Here is a 20484-nt window from a genome sequence, read left to right as displayed (position 1 = left end):
CCTCGAGCAACGCTTAACGTTGAAAAGTTAAGTTGGAGCTTGTTTTAAAGGTACGTCCCTTTGGATGTTTATTAACACGTGAAAATCGAAGATAGGGAGACCCTGAATGAGAGCCTTCTGCACGAATGATCGAAATAATTTAAAGGAAACCCCTCTAAGCCCTGGAAAACATTTTAACTATTTGACTGAGAAAGGAAGCACACCGAGAACCCATATTGCACTGTTCGCGTTTCTGCTTTTTATTGTCATACAATATGGTGCCATACTATTTATTTTTGCATGAGTATGTGCATTTCATCCACCTCCTCCAATACCTAAACCTCGCAGTCGAAAATGGCAGATTACATTGGATGGGCCCACACGCAGAGAGGCGAGGTTACTACTTGTTTAAATAGCATTACCAACATTTGCCACTACCATGCCGTGAACTCTAAACCGACTAATTTAAACCAAATGTTCTCAACCCAGACCATGTAATGCCTTGCTTTATTGACCGTCGCGCACCGCTAACCCACGGACCTGCAGGAATTTGGGGGAGAAATTTCGGGTTATTTTTGTGGTCAACTTGACAACCTGTTTTACATCTTCCTTATTTATTACATTAATAATATTAGCCCTCGGCGCGTCTGTCACAAACCCACGGAGGAGCAGGGGCCGCAAGTTGAGAAATGCTGGATGGTAAATGGTAAAAATGTCTGACTTTTTTTTAAACTAGGCGATTAGATATTTAGAAAATTGAAGCTAAATTCGGATGATACCCGAATTTGGTTTCCTGGAACAAGGGTTTAACTGCGCGACCATGAATATGACTTTGAGTTATTTGAAATGTGACTGGATGCTCCTTGACTTTTGTTTCATATCTTTTGATAATGTACACTGTTCCCTCTTGTTCCAAAAGCGGTTCGAATATTATTTTTCACACGGTATACACTCCAAAGGCAGTTAATGCCATAAAAGACAGTGTGTGGCCCAAAAGGACGTCAGCAACACGCAGAAAGCACATCTGCAGGAAATCCCTTGGACAACCTCTCCGCAATAGTGAGACCTCAATCATTTATTTTGTCACAGGAAAATGCTGAGTGATGTCGATACAAGTTTTGCACGAAAACAATACCAGCTGCGTTGGTAATCCAGTACCCTACTGCCCAATAATTATCATTTATTTCTAAACTAGAGCAAAGGCTATTAGGAGTTCATTGTATTTCTTGGAATTCGGTTAGTATGACGTTAATACAACAATGCAGGGTCGGAAACATATGCCAGTGCTGGTTTAAATGACAAGATTCGGACCCGAAGCTGTAATATTTCGAAAAAAAAAATTGATGTAATTGTTAGTGCATTAAAACGAATAATCATTTTTACATCTACTTGAAATAAATAAATTGAGTTCACATTACAAATTTTAATTAAGGGATTGAAAATCATAACGGTGGGGTGGGTTCCCTTAACTTTACAATTGCAGAACACCCAAAATTCAACCACATACAATGCCTTGCTGGAGTTAATTCATTTTGCTTGGCGGTTGGCGCTTTATCTAAGCAGCCCTTTGAGGGTTTAAGTGGAGCTGCCAGGGTGCCTGCCCTTTGCGAACGTAAGCCGCGTGTAAAAACGTTGAGTCACGATGTTTATGTTGCAGTTGTCCACGATTACTTATTTCCTGCCCCCCCCCCCCCCCCCCCCGCGCCCTCTAAAGGAGGTGAAGATCTAACAATAATTTACTGGCTTTGCTCTACACATTCTACGATCTGATCTGAAGTCGCCGTTTTCGCACAACAGGTGACCCGGTGAAATTCCCGGGAATTCAGGAGCCTTTCACACCGCGGTCCAAATACCCGGGAATTTGGGGGGGAGGGTGTTCCGCCCCACAACCGATGAGGTTGGGGGAACACTCCCAGGAGGAAAAACGCCGAAGGACTGAACGGAGACCGAAATCCGTTTCACAAACGACCTGTAGCCGTCTTGGACGCCTGCTACATGTGGGTGAAATAAATGTCTGGGAAAGGCCCATTTAAGACCAAAAAAAAATTGATGGATGTTTAATAAATTCGTTGCAGTAGGGTCCTTTAATGCCGCTTTGATTTCACCTTAATGCAAACAGACACTGAAACCTCTTAAAAACAAACGTCCACTATTTTCTCCCGCGTTGCTTTAAACCGATTGGGAGAGAGAGAGAGAGGTGATAGAGTTAAATTTTAAAGTGGCGGAAGGTCGTCGACCTGAAACATGGACCATTCTTCTGTCCATAGATGCTAAACAGGGATGTCTGCAGATTGCAAGTCCCTCAACCGCTGTTGCCTGACTTGCTAAGTAATTTCTTTTGCTCTTTCAGATTTGCAGCATCCTTGGCATGTTGCATTTGCCTCCAGGTTACGACCAGTGCAGACGGGGGCGATGGCCATAACTGGGAAGGCTGCTCCAGGACTTGCCTTGCTCCCTCCCCTCGCTTCTCGGCCGGTCCCCGCCCCCTCTCCGGAGGCGGCAGCACCCACAGAGCCAGTGCACAGATGTTGCCTGCTCCTCCGTAGCGCCGGGAGCAACCGCCCTTCCGGCACTTGCCTCCTCCTGGCGGTTTTCGAAGAAGAGGAAGAAGCGGACTTGAGGGCAGCGGCGAGGCACCGCATCCCGGGCTGAGTTCCCGGACCTCCGAGCAGGCACCAGCGGCCATGGGAGACCGAGCCGCTTCCGCCTCCATCGGCTGCTTTCGGAGACTCGCCAACTGCCTCTACGCCTGCTGTAGGTCCCGGGGCGCCTCTCGGGTTCACCTCAACCTTTGGTCCTCAGTTTGGCCACTGGCTGAGCTGCGGCTGTCATGTGACCAAAGTGTCGGGAGCCGGGGCTGGAGGGAGGGGGATGTGGAGCGGACGGCTGGGCCTGGTTCGGAGGGGGCGTGGAGAGGGCGATGCGGTGGACTGGGCCTGCCAGAGCTGTCCGTCCTGGGGTAGAAGTGCCTTGAACTGGGCCTGAGGTAAAAGAAAAGGTGCTGGGGTGAAACTCGGCTGGGGGTGGAGCGGGCTGGACCAGGCTGAGAGGCGCGGAAGGTTGTGGGAGGGTATGTGATGCCCGCAGTAGGGTGTCGGGGTATGTGGTACCCACTGGGGTGCAGGATGTTGGGGTATGTGGTGGCCACAGTGGGGGACGGTGGTATGTGGAGTGCACTGCCCACAGAGGGGTGCGCGGGGGTGGGGTATGTGGTGCCCAAAGTGGGGTGCGGGGGGTGGGTATGTGGTGCCCACAGTGGGGTTTGGGCACCGAGATATCTTGGAGCTGTGCTTCCAGGCAGTGTGGGGACGTGGAAGGGGGCAAGCTTGTGGAGGGGGTTAGGTTGAGACCAGAAAAGAGGGTACCGTGGGTATGGTGCATTGTACAAAAGCGGACATGGATGGTACGACATAAGGATGAGAATGGTGTCCAGAAGGAGGTGTATCAGAGGAAGAAAGATGGAAGGAGGAGGGAGTAAGGCTGGAAGAAGTGGGGGGTGGGGTATGGTATGGAAAGGTGTCGGTTTGGAGGAATGAGGCGTTTTAACCATGAATGAACGGAGCGGGTGAGTCCAGGAGGTTGGGGTTGACAGGTGGAGGGCGGATAAATGTGGAGGGTGTAAGGTAGGGAAGTGAGCGGCGAGGAGGTAGAAGGTGAAGATGATCCGAGATGTTGAATAGGTGAGTGGAGAAGGATCGAAGTTTAGGGTGAAAGAGTTACGAGCCGGGAGGGATGGAGGAGGCGTGAAGAGCTATTCGGTCCAGGATATGGGTGAGTCTGGAACGAGGTGGCTAAAGGAGTGTCAGATGAGACGAAGTACTATTATTGATCTTGGGCTGGGTTGATGTCCCTGAGGGGTAAACACAGATGCGGATAAAGAGAGTGAGAGAGAGCGGAATACCGGGAGGGGACGAATTGGACTTGATTGGCAAATTAAGGTGAACAAAATAGTCTTGCTGGAAAGATTGGTTTCTAGCTGGTGGTGATTGGAATGGGAAGTGTGCAAAGATGACTATTTGAAGATAACAGGAATGTCTGGAGCATTGGGAAGAGGTTGGGTTTGTTGGTGGGAGAGGGACGTTGGCTGCAGAGGGGTGGTTCGGGATGTCCGGGAGTTCAGTGGGGACGGGGACGTCCGGGAGTTGGTTGGGTGGGGGAGCAGCGGCCTGGGTGGGATAACGAGGGGAGGAGGTGACTTTGTGACGGAGACCACCCTCAGCGATACGGTCCCGACGACGGCCTGGGCGCCTCCGTATGCGCTTCTCCGCTCTCTGCGGCCCTTCGCTGTTACCGCCGCTCATGGAGGAGAACAAAACTACTCTGGCTAAACTACTATATCGGCGCAAAGGTGTGTTAAGCCCCCCCTTAATAATAACCACGAAATTTATTTTAGCCGAGCGGGAGGGCGAACAACCTCTCCAGTCGTCGTCCCAGCAATGAAAGTGTTTTCGAGGAAGCTTCTTTGCCCCGAAACACGATTTGCCCCCATTTCAACCCGTGTCCCGAAGCTGCAATTGGCAGCGTCGCGAACTCTTCGGTGGCCCATCGGTGTACTTGAGAGTTTGGGAGGAGGGCGCACCACTCTCCATTCACTGTTTATTACACGAAGACGATGCCAGAAATACATTTCACAGTTTACAAACTCGGCTTTGTTTGCAAATAGCTGGATCGTGCCGCGAGTCTCGGGTGTGAGTTTACTGAAGGCCCGCTTTAGTTTTATTTTGGCATAAAGTTGCAAATTACGGAGTTTGTTATCTGAGGACGAAGATTGTATGCGAAAGAATTGCATTGTAGAAATGTTGATAGTTCCCACCCCCCCCCCCCCCCCCAGTCAGATTTGGATGTTTTAGATTTGAAAGGAGTCTTTTTGAGAAGGCTGCAGTCCATAATTGTGATTAGTATCAGGCCAGTGATTTAATTTTGAATGGGAAGGCAAATTAAACATGGGTGTTTTGGTGGATTAACATTGACTTTCCATGTGTACTGGTTTTCAAAAAGGTTTTTTAAAAAAATAAACCACACGAGAAAACAGAATGCTGGAAGAATTCAGCTGGTTGAGCAATATTTGTGGAAGCAAACAATGCAAGTTAACATTTCAGGACAACACCCTGCATCAGAACTGAGAGGGAAAAGGAAGAAATACGGGCAGTATACGGCAGAAGCAAGTGGGGTGGGATAGGGCTTCTAGGTGATGGATTGAACCAGACAACTATGGGTGATGGGCAGATCGAACCAGATGGAGATGGGAGAGGTTAACAAAGAGAAAATGAGGTGGATGGATCAATGTGTGTTGGAGAAGGGGGGGGAAGAGGTGATTTCCTCAAGAAGTTTTTTTTAATAGGTTATTTTCACATTGGTATCAATGCAACAAAAATATTAGAAAATATTAAATTCTAAAAGAAGTCACCACTACAAAATAATTTTATCTTGGGTAGGAAGTGTTGATGAAGCACCCACTGCAGAAAGAATCACCTTGTTGATCTCAAAATTATTTTTGCTATTTTGAACATTCTATCAAATGATAACATTATTCTTGTCTTAAAAATCATCATATAATGCCTGTGGACAAATTTGTGTTATGTTCGTCTAAATTTCCTGCCAATTTTAAAAAATGAATAATTAGGTTAATTCTTTAATTGAAATATCCAATGTGTTAAGTATGTCATATTTTGGAAGACCAAACTTTCATTTTATTCAAGATTACACAATTTACATCATATCAGCAACATTTAATCTCAATTAAAATTCAAGGTGGTGTCAAAAAACATTTGGATTTTCAAAATATGCACAATGTTATTGCAAATAAATAGAACATTATATTTATATTTAAGAGGTGGCTTTCTTCAAGAAAACTTGGTGAATGCTTTAATCCTGAAATGGAAGTAGATTTTTGTCACTCAAGTGCTAGATTTTGAGATTTGATTCTGTACTTGCACACATTTTTTTCTACAGAATAATAGCTATTATTGTATATTTCATAAGTAAGTCTGAATGCAGATTTGTGATGAAAAGCTAGTATTGTACATCTTAAGAAAATAATGTCTGCCCTAATGTAATTTTAACACTTTCTTTTTAAATTACTTATCACACGTGTAGCTGGCTTTTTATGAACTAAGGTAGAATTGAGTAATGATTTGAATTATTTACCAAGGTGCCAAGGAATTGGTTTAGCTTGCAGGTGTGTACAAATATTTTGCCAAAGTTAGTTTAACCATCCTACTTAAATCCTACTCACAAAATTTACAAGTTTGGATGAGATAACACGAGTTAAATCATGGAGTTGAATCTCTTTTATAATTATTTGGAAAAGACATCTGATTTGTAAGTGCCTTGTGTGAAATATAACATCAGTACAAATTAAGGGGTGCTTTTTTTTAAGGAAACAAAGTACAGTATTTTACATTTTACATGACCAAGGCTGGTCATGTTTTTTTTCTGAAATGACAATGTGGTTGGTCAGCAATTTAACATGCAGTTGCTTTCAACATAAAATGTTCTGGCTATCTGATGACACATTTAACATGGGGTGGAGTTACACTTTTATTTAGAAGAATGAGGGGGAATTCTCATATGAGAGAGGAACAGAAATATGTTATTTAGCCCATCAAGCCTGCAATGATGCCTGTGGCAACAAATTCCACAGATTCACCACCCTCTGGATAAAGAAATTCCACTGCATCTCTGTTCTAAGTGGGCATCCTTCAATCCTGAAGTTGTGCCATCTTGTCTGAGACTTTCCCAAATTGGGAAATAAGCTCTTGATGTCTATTGGGTCAAAATGTTTTAATAAGATCCTCCCCCTGCCATTCTCCTAAATTCCAACAAGCACAGGCCGTGAGGTCTCTGCTTGTCCTTTGACACAAACTCCCTACCAGCTGTCTCTACTTGTGTGTCAACTGCCTCTTTCTCTGCCTGTTCACCTTCGTTCCCACCCCACTGTGAATCTAATTTGACCCCCTCCCTCCCTTTACAGTTCTATTGGTCTGGCTGCTGCCTTGAGCAGATAGGGCATCTCCTCAGCATATCCAAAGGGGTATACTTGTTGCTGAGGGAAATGGCCATCGGGTAGTCCTGCACTGACTTCTTTTTCCCCTCATTTCTCTTGGTGTTCACCCATCTACGAGCTGAATCCTACACTCTGGGCGTAACCACCTGCTCAGACATCTTATCTGTGACTTGCTTAGCCTCCTGGATGATCCTTGGTTCATCCAACTCCAGCTCCAGTTTCTTAAAATGGCTTTTTAGGAGCTGGAGTGGCTTCACTTCCTGCAGGTGTCGTCATCAATGAATCCAAAGATTCTATGAATTAGCAAACCTCCCTGCCAGTGATTCCCCTCCAAGGTGTAACCTGCCCCACATTCCTTCTCCTGAAAAGATTCCAATTATCCAAGATAATGGATCCAAATCTCTTGCACCATCTCCTCAGCCACTCATTTGCACTATCTTCCTGCTCTGACCTTCCATAGTTTATGGCACCAGAAGTAATCCAGAGATTACCACCTTGGAACTATTCTTCAGCCTCTTTCCTAACTCCATAAACCTACTTTTTAGGACCTCTACCCCACTCTTACCTAAGTCATTGGAATATGTACTACGACTTTTGTCTGCTCACCTTCCCCTTTAACAATTTTCTGTTAATGAGCACCCGGGAGGCAACACACTATCCTGTAATCTCTTGTGCGGCTGCAGAATCTCCTAACTGTTCCCCTAACTATTGAGTCCTACTTTTTAATTTTTTTTTTGTTAGGCCATAAGATATAGGAGCTGAAGCAGACCATTTGGCCCATCGAGTCCACACCACCATTCTATCATGAGCTGATCTATTAACTCATTCAAACCCATTCCCAGTAACCTTTGATACCCTGACTATCAAATCTTTAAATACACCCAACTTGGCCTCCACAGCAGCCCATAATAGTAAATTTCAGCAGTTTACTTCCCTCTGGCTAAAGAAATTCCTCTGCATTGCTGTTTTAAATGGTGCCCTTCAATCCTCTTGACCTAGAATCCCCTCCCATGGGAAATAACTTTGCCACATCTACTCTGTCCAGGCCTTTCAACATTCAAAATGCTTCTATGAGATCCCCCTCATTCTTCTGGACTTCAAGGAGTACAAAGAGCCATCAAATGCACCTCAAATGCTAATCCCTTCATTCCAGAATCATTCTTCTGAAACTTCTCTAAACCTTCTCCAATACCAGCACATCCTTTCTTAAATAATCCCAAAATTGTATCCTGTACTCCAAGTGAGACTTCACCAGTACCTATAAAGCTTCAACATTACATCCCTCATCTCATCCTATTCCTCCAGATATGATTGCCAACATGGCATTCACCATCGACTCAACCTGGAGGTTAACCCTTAGAGTATCTTGTATGTGGACTTCCAAGTCCCTTTGCAACTCTGAATTTTGAATTTTCTCCCCATCCAAATGATAGTCGGCCCTTTTTATTCCTTCTTCCAAAGTGCATGACTGTACATTTTCCAATATTGTATTTCATTTGCCACTTCTTTACCTATTCTCCCAACTTATGTATTCTGCAGCCTCTCCGTTTCCTCATCCACCTCCACCTATCTTTGTATCATCTGCAAACCTGACCAGAGGCATTTATCCTGCAATCCAAATCATTAACATACAATGTAGTATGACGTGGCTCCAAAACCAACCCTTGTGAACCATCACTGGTAATTGGTAGCCAACCAGAATAGGATCCCTTTATTCCCACAATGTTTCCTACTGTGCTAGTATCTTTCCTGTGATTGCATGGGTTCTCATCTTGTTAAGTAGCCTCATGTACAACACCTTGTCAAAGGCCTTTTGAAAATCCAAATATATCATATCAATTGCATCTCTTTTGTCTCGCTTGCTTGTGGTTTCCACAAAAAATTGCGGTAGGTTTGACAGGCAAGATTTTACCTTGAGGAAACCATGCTGACTTTGGCCTATCTTGTCGTGCACCTCCGGGTACTTCATAACCTCATCCTTAACAATAAACTACAACAACTTCTCAACCACCAATGATAGAGTAACATTATAATTTCCTTAATTATAATAACTATAAATTTCCTTTCTGTTGCCTCCCTCCCCTTTTTAAATAGCAGAGTGACCTTTGTAATTTTCCAATTCTCTCGAAACATGCCAGAATTTGTTGAATCTTGGAAAATCAGTGCTAATGCTTTTACATTCTCTTTACTTACTTCTTTTAGAACCTGAGGGTCCATTCCATCTGGTCTGGGAGAAACAATTTTGCCAGAGAATGGTCAACCTTTGGAATTTACTTCCACGGCAGCTGTGGAGGTCAAGTTGTTGGATGTATTTAAGGCAGAGATTGAAAGGCATCTTAATATTCAGGGTATCAAAGGTTATGGCGAGAGTACAGGGGAGTGGGGCTGAGTGGGAGAATGGATCAGCTCATAATGAAATGGTGGAGCGGACTTTATAGGCCAAATGGCCTTCTTCAGCTACCATATCTTATAGTCTTGTATTCAGTAAACAATTTATTTGGTTTTTAAAATGAGTTTAAGATATGGCTTCATTAATACACATGTATTCATGCTCTGATAATGAAACCAGTCTTCATTACAACCAGTTCTTCGTCTAATGGTTGCTCTCATTGCCTGTATGCTCTTGTGGAGCAAGCATTAAGAAGTGTTAAATAGTTTTTAGCCAGTCAAATGTTCCACAGTCCATCCTGACAGATGGAGTTTGGCTTTAGTGAGATTGGAAAGTGGTTGATACTGCTCCTTGGATATTACTTTGACTTGTTGTGCAGTGTCAGTCTTGCCCGTTATCCCTCAAGATGGATATAGTTCTAGTTGCCTTTCAGAGAGCAGTTCTTCTTGCACTAGAAATAACTCATTCAGAAAGACCCTGGCAATGATTTTTCCAGTAGAAGATTGTAGGTACACCCTACTGTAGCAGGAGGTCAGAATCACAAAAGCAAGTTATCTTTGATCTGGAAGGACTTTCAAAGAAGGAAAACTTGTATCTTGAGCTAAATATAGAGCAAAGTACATTTGTAATTCTATTTGGTTTTATCAGTTCTTTGTAAGAATGAAATTTTAAGTATCAGTAGTGGCAATTTCAGGCTTGTCAGACAACTAGATTAAATGAGGTATGTATTGCAGTAAATCAAGCAAAATATTAAGTTGTAATTAAATGAAATATTGTTCAGACTGAGTCACCACATGACTACAGAAGTAACTTATCTGGTAGTACATAGCAACTGAATATAATATAGTTATTTTTAAAATATGCCATTTTATTTTTCTTATTTTTTTTAGTCTCTTTCTTTTCTCTCCAATTCTATTGACTTTTTCTCCCCTTTTTATCCCTGGGTGGATAGAGGGGATGGGTTAGGGCTGTTCTTTTTCTCTTGTTTTTTTATTTTCTTATTCAAAATCAACATTGAATGATATGGTTGTGTTTCTTTTATGTAATTGATGAATTTCATGTTTTTATGTTGATTTAAAAAAATAAAATAATCAAAAAAGTAAAATAAAATGCGGTTGGGAATATTTTGAGTATCAACATTTTGGAAATTATGAGAACTGTGTTCTTGTTTTTTTTTTGCTGTAGGTATGATACAACGTACAAAATACTTTTACAATTTATATTTTGTAATGTAATCCTGGGGATAATTGTGAAATAACATGATTGAATTGCAGGGATAAAATTGTCAAATCACTCAATGTCTGGGAAAGTTTGGGTTACAATTACATTATATGTTATTTTAGTAACAAGAAATTTTGTGCTGTGCGATAATAGTGTTGATGTAGAACTATATTTGACTTCTCAGGACCAGAAATAACCTCCTGGTTGTGGGATTGAAATATAACACCATTACAAAACAAAACAGTTTTGTATTAATCCAAAACCCTGAATGTAAATATTGTTTTATTATCTATTGAATTATTACTGACTTCATAAAATTAACTAAGACCTACTTTGATTCTCGGTCTGAATTTTGAATGTTCTGCAGGCGGTTCACCTTGGAGATGTCATAACTGAGTAAAAATCTTGCACAAGTATTCTTTCCAGCAGAAGTTGCAAGATAAAAATCAGACACAAAAGCTGTGGGAAAAATTTCTTCACAATCCCGAAACTACTGAAGTGCAGTTTTCTTTTTTTAATATTCAGGCAGGTCAAGATAGAATGTAGCATCTTCGTGGTTCGTTGGGCACGATACCACATTTCTGCCCTGCAATGGTAGTCTCTATAAAATATACTTTTTACTATTTATAGCCATGTTGAACAATTTTATGCTGGTTAATTCCGGATGGTGTGATTGGAGGGGAATGCAAATAGAATACAGAAAGGTCATACAAGGATAATAAGTGAACACTTTCTTTAACTCACTCTTGGCCAAATTTCTTCTTCTGAACAAAAACCTTACATTTTGACGTACATAATTTTACTTATTTGTATTTAGTTGGTGTGATAGTATGGGATCCTATCACCACTGTATATATTTGCATATAGTGATAATGATTGGCTGAGAGCTGTAGCCACACCTACAGGCCAGGTCATAAAGGGCTGCACCTAACCAGATCCAGGTCAGTCTGGACTGGTTGACCTCAATGTACTATGCTCCAGTCTTTTGTTAATAAAAGCCTTGGTTTGAGTCAATAAGTCTTTGAGTCATTCAACATGCTACAAATTTATTAACAAAATTTTCAACAGATGGGGTGAATACTGCGATCAGAACGCCTCAGCATCGACCTGCAGTCGGCTACTGCTCACAGTGATTTCAGGCACTGGGTGCTGATGAACTGTTGGTTCTAATGCCCATGGTGTCCACGAGGGTCTATGAAAACATCCAGGACGCGACCTCCGACACAGCAGCCATGAATATGCTAAAAGGACTCTTATGAGCAACCTGTGAATAAGGTATATGCCAGGCACATGCTGGCGACCAGGAGACAGCAGCCGGGTGAGTCCTACAGAGCCTACCTCCAGGCACTAAAGTTACTGGGGCGAGCATGTGCATGCACCGATAAAACTGGCCGAGATCACTGATGACCTCATACGGGATGCTTATGTGGCTGGGATTTGATCTAACAAAGTGAGACAATGACTGTTGGAGCACAGGGGAGACAGTCCCGAGACTACAGATCGCCAGAACGATGGAGGCAGCAGCTTTAAGCATGGATGCCTACACACAGAGCTGGGCCTACCATTACGATGTGATTAGAATGCCTGCTTTTAATTCAGCCTCCCCATGCCACATTGATGGCCTCGCCGATGCCACACTACCCAACGCGGACCCGAAGTGTTACTTATGCGGGATGGAGAAACAATCGATCCCTGTGCCCTGCGAGGAGGGCCAGGTGCCAGAAGTGCAAAAAAAAACCGGTCACTTCGCAAAAGTATGCCGGTCCAAAATGGCCACCACAAAGCACAGTGCGTCATGTGAAGCCCATCTGCCTTCCCAAAATTCAAACTACTTGACCTCGGAACTCGCATCCAATGAGAGTGAGGAACCGATCGCGCGGCAACACTTGATGTCATGACGCAAGCACCATGCGTGGAAGGTGCTGCCCTCGCAACACTCCACCCTCGCTGCTGTGATGCTGCTCTCTGACCCCGCCCAATGGAACCTTCGCTGCCGCCTGCGCCACAAGTGCTACTGCCTCTGCAAGTCGCCGCTGACTCCAACTGGGTCTCTGCGTCGGCAGACCCTGACGTCCCGCCCACTCTGATGTCACCACACAAGCATAGCACGCGACAGGCCGAGGCACCACGACGCTCCGCCCCTGCTCCAGTGACGCGAGGCTCCATCGGTCGGCCCTCCCAACGACGCAGGACATCATCATGCCAGCCTCCGGAGACACCAACACAGCCAGCTCTCTTCCCTGCATCGTTCGCTGCATCAGTGACATTGAATCAAAGCCAACCACATCTCTCAGCTAAGGCCTGGAAACCATCAAGGTGAACAATCAATATGCTAACTGTCTTTTTGATTCAGGTTCGACATAGAGCTTCATTTACCCAAACCTGGTCCAACGATGCGTGCTTGCAGTCTACCTGACTGACGAGAAGATTTCACTGGCCACAAGAGCCCACTCAGTGGGCATCAAGGGGTATTGTGTGGTGACCTTGAAAGTTCAGGGTATCAAATTTACAGATTTTAAGTTGCTAGTCCTGTCTCGACTGTGTGCTTCTGCATTGTTGGGGTTGGTTTTTCAATGCCATTTTAAATGGATGTCTCTGCATTACGGGGGTCCCCACTCCCCCCTCTCTGTCTGCCACCACTCCACCCCGGAGACATCCTGCCAGCGACAGCTCACGCCAGTCCCCGCGCCCCAGCGCTCCACTTGTAGTCTCTCCACTCTCCAAGTCAATCCTCCAGCACTCTTCGCTAACCTCACTCCTGGCTGGAAACCGATTGCCACCAAAAGCCAACAGTACTGCTTCGGGGACTCATTAAAAGTGAGGTGCACGGACTGCTGGATGAAGGCATCATTGAGCCCAGTGCAAGTCCCTGGAGGGTGCAATATTAGTCATGAAGAACGGGGAGAAGCTGCGGATGGTGGTTGACTACAGCCAAACTGTCAACCGTTTCACGCTCTTGGAAGTTTACCCTCTTTCGCGAATCACGGACATGGTGAATCAGATCACCCAATACAGTGTGTTTTCCACCATCGACCTTCGATCAGGCTACCACCAGCTCCCAATCCATCCGGAGGACCGCCCCTTCACAGCCTTCGAAGCAAATGGGCGTTTGTACCAATTTCTCTGGGTTCCCTTCGGTGTCACTAATGGTGTTGTGGTCTTCCAGCGGGTAATGGATCGGATAATAGACCAGAATGGCCTAACAGCTACATTCCTGTATCTGGACAATGACACCATCTGTGGCCATGACCCGCAAGACCATGATGCCAACCTTGAGAAATTCTTCCAAACCACAAAACGGCTGAATCTAACCTATAATTTTGAGAAGTGTGTCTTCCGGACCACTTGCCTCGCAATTCTAGGTTGCGTGGTGGAAAATGGGGTGGTAAAGCCATATCCCAACCGCATGTGCCCTCTCATGGATCTTCCACCACCCCAAACCCAGAAGGCACTTCGAATGCTGTCTGGGTTTTTTTTCTTATTACACCCAATGGGTCCCACAGTATGCTGACAAGGCATGGCCACTCATTAAGTCCACCTCCCCCACCCCCCTTGTCAGGGGAAGCCTGAGCGGCCTTTGACTGCATTGTCAGACATCTCCGCAGCCACCCTGCATGCTGTAGATAAATTTATACCCTTCCAGGTAGAGAGCGATGCTTCTGACTTTGCACTGGCAGCCACTTTAAACCAGGCTGGTAGGCCTATCACCTTTTTCAGGACCCTCCAGAGCTCAGAAAGCCGACTCTCTGTTGAGAAGGAGGCCCAGGCCATTGTGGAGGCCGTACATTGTTGGAGACACTACCTCACTGGCAGGCGCTTTACATTACTGACTGACCGTCGTGCGGTCTTCATGTTTAGCAACAACCAGCAGGGCAAGATCAAAAACGACAAAATTGCCAGGTGGAAAATCAAGCTCTCTACCTTTAACTGTGACATCCTGTACCAGCCTGGCAAACTCAATGACCCGCCCGATGCTCTTACCAGTGGGACATGCGCCAGTGTGCAACTGGACAGGCTGCAGAGACTTCATGAAGATCTCTGTCACCCAGGGTTCACCAGGTTCTCACACTTCGTAAAGGCCTGCAACCTGCCCTATACGGTCGAAGAGATCCACTCCATGACCCGAGCCTGCCCCATATGTGCTGAGGTACAAGCCCAATATCTTCCAGCCCGAGAAGACCCACGTCATAAAAGCCAGCCAGTGCTTTGAACGTCTCAGTGTGGATTTCAAGGGGCCCCTACCTTCAACAAACTAACACCTACATTCTCATGGTGATCAATGAGTACTTCCGCTTCCCATTTGCTATTCCCTGCCCGGACATGACTGCCTCCACAGTCAAATGCACTGTACAGCATCTTCGCCATTTTTGGGTACCCCAGTTATAGCCACAGTGACCGGGGGGTCCTCGTTTATGAGTGCTGAGGTGAGGCAGTATCTTCTGGAGCGTGGTATTGCTTCAAGCAGGACCACTAGCTATAATCTGCGTGGTAACAGACGGGTCGAAAGGGAGAAGGCCACCGTCTGGAAAGCGATCACGCTTTCCCTCCAGTCTAAAGGCCTCCCCACTACTGCTGGCAGGACGACTTCCAAATGCCCTAGACTCCATCAGGTCTCTGTTATGCACTGCCACTAACGCTACCCTGCACGAACGCATGTTCTCGTTCACACGGAAGTCGGAATCGGGGACGACCACAGCGGCTTGGCTGACGCTTCCTGGACCTGTCCTGCTGAGACGTCATGTCCGGTACTCAATAAACAACACTCTAGTCGACCGGGTAACGCTGCTACACGGGAACCCACATCATGCTTGTATCGAGTACCCGGACAGGTGGGTAAGGGACCTGGTCCAAGCTGGATATAACTTTGTAATGTTTGTCCCCCAACTTTCCTCCAAACCCCTCCCAGCTAACATGCCGGGACAGTGGGACCAGCAGCATTTTGTGGATGATGACTGCAGCATACAGACTGTTGACTAGGCAAAACTGCACCCACACTCAGGGACTCAAACAACGATCATACACTGCCCCCTGCAGCTACTCCGATCCCGGCCTCATGATGATCATGTCAGACGATCAAGTCACCCGACTGTTACAGCCCGTAACCCCTGCATGCTATCCCCCCATGTCTTGGAGTCCTGACTATGGACTATGAAGAATCCAGAAGAATCACCACTCTGTGACCCCCCCCCCCACTTTTTTTTTGGCATCCTGGGGTCAGTTCTTAAAGAAGGGGTGAATGTGATAGTATGGGATCCTATCACCACTGCATATATTTGCATATAGTGATAATGATTGGCTGAGAGCCATAGCCACACCTACTGGGCAGGTCATAAAGGGCCGCACCTAACCAGATCCAGGTCAATCTGGACAGGTCGACCTCGATGTACTATGCTCCATTCTTTTGTTAATAAAAGCCTTGGTTTGAGTCAACGTCTTTGAGTCATTCGTCAAGCTACAGTTGGTTTGTTGCATTGATGTGCAATATAAGTGGAGCTTTATTTTAAGTTCTTTTCCTTACCATCTCAATGTGTCTAGCAAGATCACTTTCTTGATTCCAAAGTACTGAAGTCAAATGTTATGCTGAGGTTAGACAACTGAGTAAAGTAAACTTTATTGAGGTTAACCTTGTTTGTAAAACTTGCTTGTAAAACTCTTTTTAGGCCCTTCAGTTACCAGTAGTTTGCAAAATTCACTGCCCATAGTTAAGGATTTAATATGACTTTAGTTCATCACTAGCAAACATGGAGGGGAGATCAGTAGAAGAATCTTTAAAAATGTCATATACATTGATCTTCATACTTTTAAGGTTCAATGACAATTGCTGTGATTTTTGACTATGGGCATGTTTCATGTGCCTGGATTGCAAAGTTACCAACCTGGAACCTCTTATGGACTGTGCACGAGTTTGGGACATGGGGCCCAATCAAATATTAGGTTTCCCCTATCTGAGCTTCATTGATGTAAAATACATCAACTCCAAGATATCTTGCTCTCATGCCTGTACAATGGTGCCAAATATATATTTACTCCAAACTGATGTTTATTGTTTCTGTTCAAGAAGTTGATTGCAATCCAGTGAAATAGGCCATACTTTCAGCTGTGTTGAGATGCGAACAAAATAGATCTTGTACATCTGGCCAAACCAACTCGACAATGCTGTTGCAGTGCCAGCGACTGAGATTTAAATCCGGTACTGTCTGTAAGAAGTTTGTACGTTACCCCTATGTCTCTGTGGGTTTCCTCTGGGTATTCTGGTTTCCTCCCACCATTCAAAAATGGATGGACTCTGCAGGTTAATTGGTATATTTGGGTGGCATGGGCTTGTGGGCTGGAAGGGCTTGTAACTGTGTAGTAAATCTGAATCAAATAAATTAAAATACCAATACATTTCGTATTGAGGAACCAACTATTATGTTGTATAAAATTGCAACCAGTTTACATTTCAAATCATAGAAATGCTGGAGGAACCCAGCTGGTCTTGTGTGATCCATGGGAAGTAAAGATATATTAGTGGGCCTAAGCCATTCTTCAAGATATGAGAGGAAAAAAGAAAACCACTTTCCGTAGTTCCTTACGTAATGGCTGCCTTCTATTAAAATGCAGTTGCTGTCTCACAAGAGAACAGTCTTCTCAACAATACTTCATTGTTAATTTAAATAGTGTTTCTGTTTATGAGGATCAATACATTTGGAAGGAATTCGAAGGCTGAGTATTATGTGCATCATTGGTTTTTATATTTAACATGGTCATCTGACTGGTCTTCGTACTCCCTCAATAGCAATGGAAAGAAAACACTGAAGAGCTGAGAAATGGAAGATTTCTTAATTGTGTTTGGTTTGGAATTTATTAAAATGAATTGGGAATTAATTATCATTTTGGTTAGGTTGATTGGTTTCATGTATGAATTTGACTTAATAGAACATTCTATGGTCTACTTATCATTATAATCCATGCACACCCTCTGCTAAAGATAGAGGTAATAATTTATAAATAATCTCATGAAACTGTCCATCAAAGATAAATGGGTAATTATGATAATTTTTGAGTCATCAAATTGAAGCTCAAATATAATTTCTAGCATTGGAAATAGCAATTGTGTACAATAATCCCAATTGAGAATGTATCTGCAATGAAGATGCAATAGCTTATTTCATGATTAACTTTTTCAAAAAATCAATTTAGTTACTTTCTTCAACGATTGTGGAATGACTTCCTTGATCAGCTCTTGAAGTTTAATCTTATTGAAAGTTATTTATCACAAGTTAAGATCAAATTAGAGATGTGCTGCTTAATGTCCACGATACATTCTGTGAAATTAGGTGTTATGCGATATGGACGTTTACAGACACTATGTTATATACTTAGCAAAACTACATGGGATACTGTAGTGTATCTGTAAACTTTTTATTGACTTCCTCATTGGCAAATCCTGGTCAGGCCACATCCACTCCTTGACGTGCATCAGCACAGACACCCAAGCCTATACACTTAGTTCTCTGCTCGACTCCCTGAACACTCATGACTGCATAGCCAAGTTTGGCTCCAGCGCAATCTATAAATTCGCTGACGACACCAGAATGTGGCTTCACGTGGTAAAATAGTTGTTTCAGGGATAAATCAAAATGAAGTTAGTTTTCGTAAATTAGACTACTAATTTAGGTCATCAGTTAAGGTTACAGTTTTTTAAAATAGTTAATTTTACTAATAATAAATAAACATTTTAGAAAATGTGACATTTCTAGTTGTGAATTAAATTTTAAAAACTAAGAATTTAAATAAATTTTGTATTTATAATCAATATCCTGTGTATAATTTAAGTATATTACCAGAAGGGTGATTGTACTCCATGACAGTCTTTAAAAAAAAGTTAAATCAGCTTTCGTGGGATACAATTTGCTGCCTGCCACAAGCCATCCATGTTTGCCACTGACTTGTGTGCCAGCTCTAGACTGAACTTTTCTGGATCACACCATATCCATTTGCTGCCGTAAACCACCTCGATGTAAAGGGGGTAATGCCCTATTTGCACACAGAAGCTTGATTAATATAGCTCATTCTTATGGAGTTTGGGTGCAGACTCTAGAAACCAAGAAATGGTCAATGGAATAACTTGCTCACTGCCTCGAACTTTGCCTTAAATGTCTTGGAACGTCTCTTGACATTATGAACATTCAAAATCAAGGAAACAAAATATTTTAAAATGTTAAACTTAAAATATCAAATCAGAAGCTCTCAAACACCTAAACAATTTAAAATGTTAAAACAAACTAAATGAATTAGCAAATATATATCAAGTCTTGTCCTTTTGAAGCTTTTATTTTCCATTGAAGTTAATGACCTTGTTCAAGCAGATTCCTCAGCCTAACAGATAGGAAATTACTGCAAGCTCATGGCTAGGCTGCTGGGAGTTTGCCATGGAATTGCTGGCTAAAGTCAGTGACTAAGATCCAGTGTTTGGGAACATTATCTGTTCACCTCTTCTTTATTCCTCCTTAAATTTGAATTTTAAAAGTTTTAAATCCAGAAAATCCGAAAACCCCGACCAGCCCAATCCCTGAGCAGTCCAGATTTCCAGACTTCTACTGGAATAACAGGTTAGTTTTTCAAATCTGAAGGGCATTCAGCACATTGGGTGCATGCTGATATTTAGTTGAGCAATCCCATTGGTTCTGTTCACCTTCTCATTTCCCTGTGCCATATTTTTTATCAGCCCCATCAAATTCTCTTTGATCATTTTTGCTTTTGCCCTTTAGTCAGCTATATTTTATAGCAGCATATTAACATATCAGGAAAGGCATCAGTCTATCAATAGGATGGAAGTGGAAACTGGAGAATGGTTTGCTGGTGATGCTAATGTCTGTAAATAAATAGAAATGAACTGGATTTTTCTCATTCCATCTTGAATTATTCTGTTGGTGATCATTTTTTTTCTGAGCAACTATTCTTCAATGGTGTATCTGTAAAGTAGATATTTAAATAGCTTATTGACCCAGAACAATCAACCTCTGTTAAATGGTGTATTTTGTTTAACATTTTGGCAGCAGAAATTTTGACACTTGATTACCGTAAAATGGAAAACTAATTTCTATCATCTTCTTTTCTTTGGCTTGGCTTCGCGGACGAAGATTTATGGAGGGGGTAAAAAGTCCACGTCAGCTGCAGGCTCGTTTGTGGCTGACAAGTCCGATGCGGGACAGGCAGACACAGTTGCAGCGGTTGCAGGGGAAAATTGGTTGGTTGGGGTTGGGTGTTGGGTTTTTCCTCCTTTGCCTTTTGTCAGTGAGGTGGGCTCTGCGGTCTTCTTCAAAGGAGGTTGCTGCCCGCCAAACTGTGAGGCGCCAAGATGCACGGTTTGAGGCGTTATCAGCCCACTGGCGGTGGTCAATGTGGCAGGCACCAAGAGATTTCTTTAGGCAGTCATCTATGTTGCAGATAAAGGATATGGTAGATAATGACTAAATCTCCACATTCCTTTCCATTTGAGTTACGGAAATTTGCCCATACAGAATTCACAAGTCATTGGCCTAAATTTTGAGAGAGAATAAAATTAGCTCTAAAGTCATTTAAGTGGGGATAAAACTTACATTTGCATAATTTTTTTCAACTTTCATTTGTCAGCTGACTCCGCTTTTCATGATTAGGAAATCGTGATATGGTCTGTTTTCTTGGATTGCCAATGCTTAGTTTGGTGTACAAGACTTTGAGGTTTATAATGGTTCATTCACTACAAATATTTTTATTTGCTTTTCAGAATATATAACTTAAAAGAAATGGGGAAAATATTTACACGAAAATTTGTTTGTGAGAAATAAAAGAGGTATCATTGGAAGTGTATTGAAAAAATGATGGAGATCAGCAGCTGAAGTTCTAATAGAAGGTTGGAGTGAAC

General features: G+C 43.4%; 1 protein-coding gene across 5 annotated transcripts in view; it reads left to right on the top strand.

Moving 5' to 3' along the window:
* The first annotated feature begins 2664 nt into the window (after positions 1 to 2664).
* The window catches only part of pde10a (phosphodiesterase 10A), a 218907-nt gene continuing 201087 nt past the window's right edge, over positions 2665 to 20484 (top strand). For 2 of the 5 annotated variants that reach the window (XM_069931571.1, XM_069931569.1), the window contains exon 1: positions 4177 to 4327. In XM_069931571.1, the coding sequence (XP_069787672.1) occupies positions 4234 to 4327 (94 nt within the window). In that variant the 5' untranslated portion in view covers positions 4177 to 4233. Of the gene's footprint in view, positions 2734 to 2918; positions 2966 to 4176; positions 4328 to 20484 lie in introns of those variants that run through there. The other 3 variants (XM_069931573.1, XM_069931577.1, XM_069931572.1) reach the window with 3 other exon arrangements.

Source organism: Narcine bancroftii, chromosome 4, assembly GCF_036971445.1.
Source record: "Narcine bancroftii isolate sNarBan1 chromosome 4, sNarBan1.hap1, whole genome shotgun sequence".
Lineage (NCBI taxonomy): Eukaryota > Metazoa > Chordata > Chondrichthyes > Torpediniformes > Narcinidae > Narcine > Narcine bancroftii.
The sequence above is the reverse complement of the archived record's forward strand: the minus strand, read 5'-3'. Positions and strand labels throughout refer to the sequence as shown.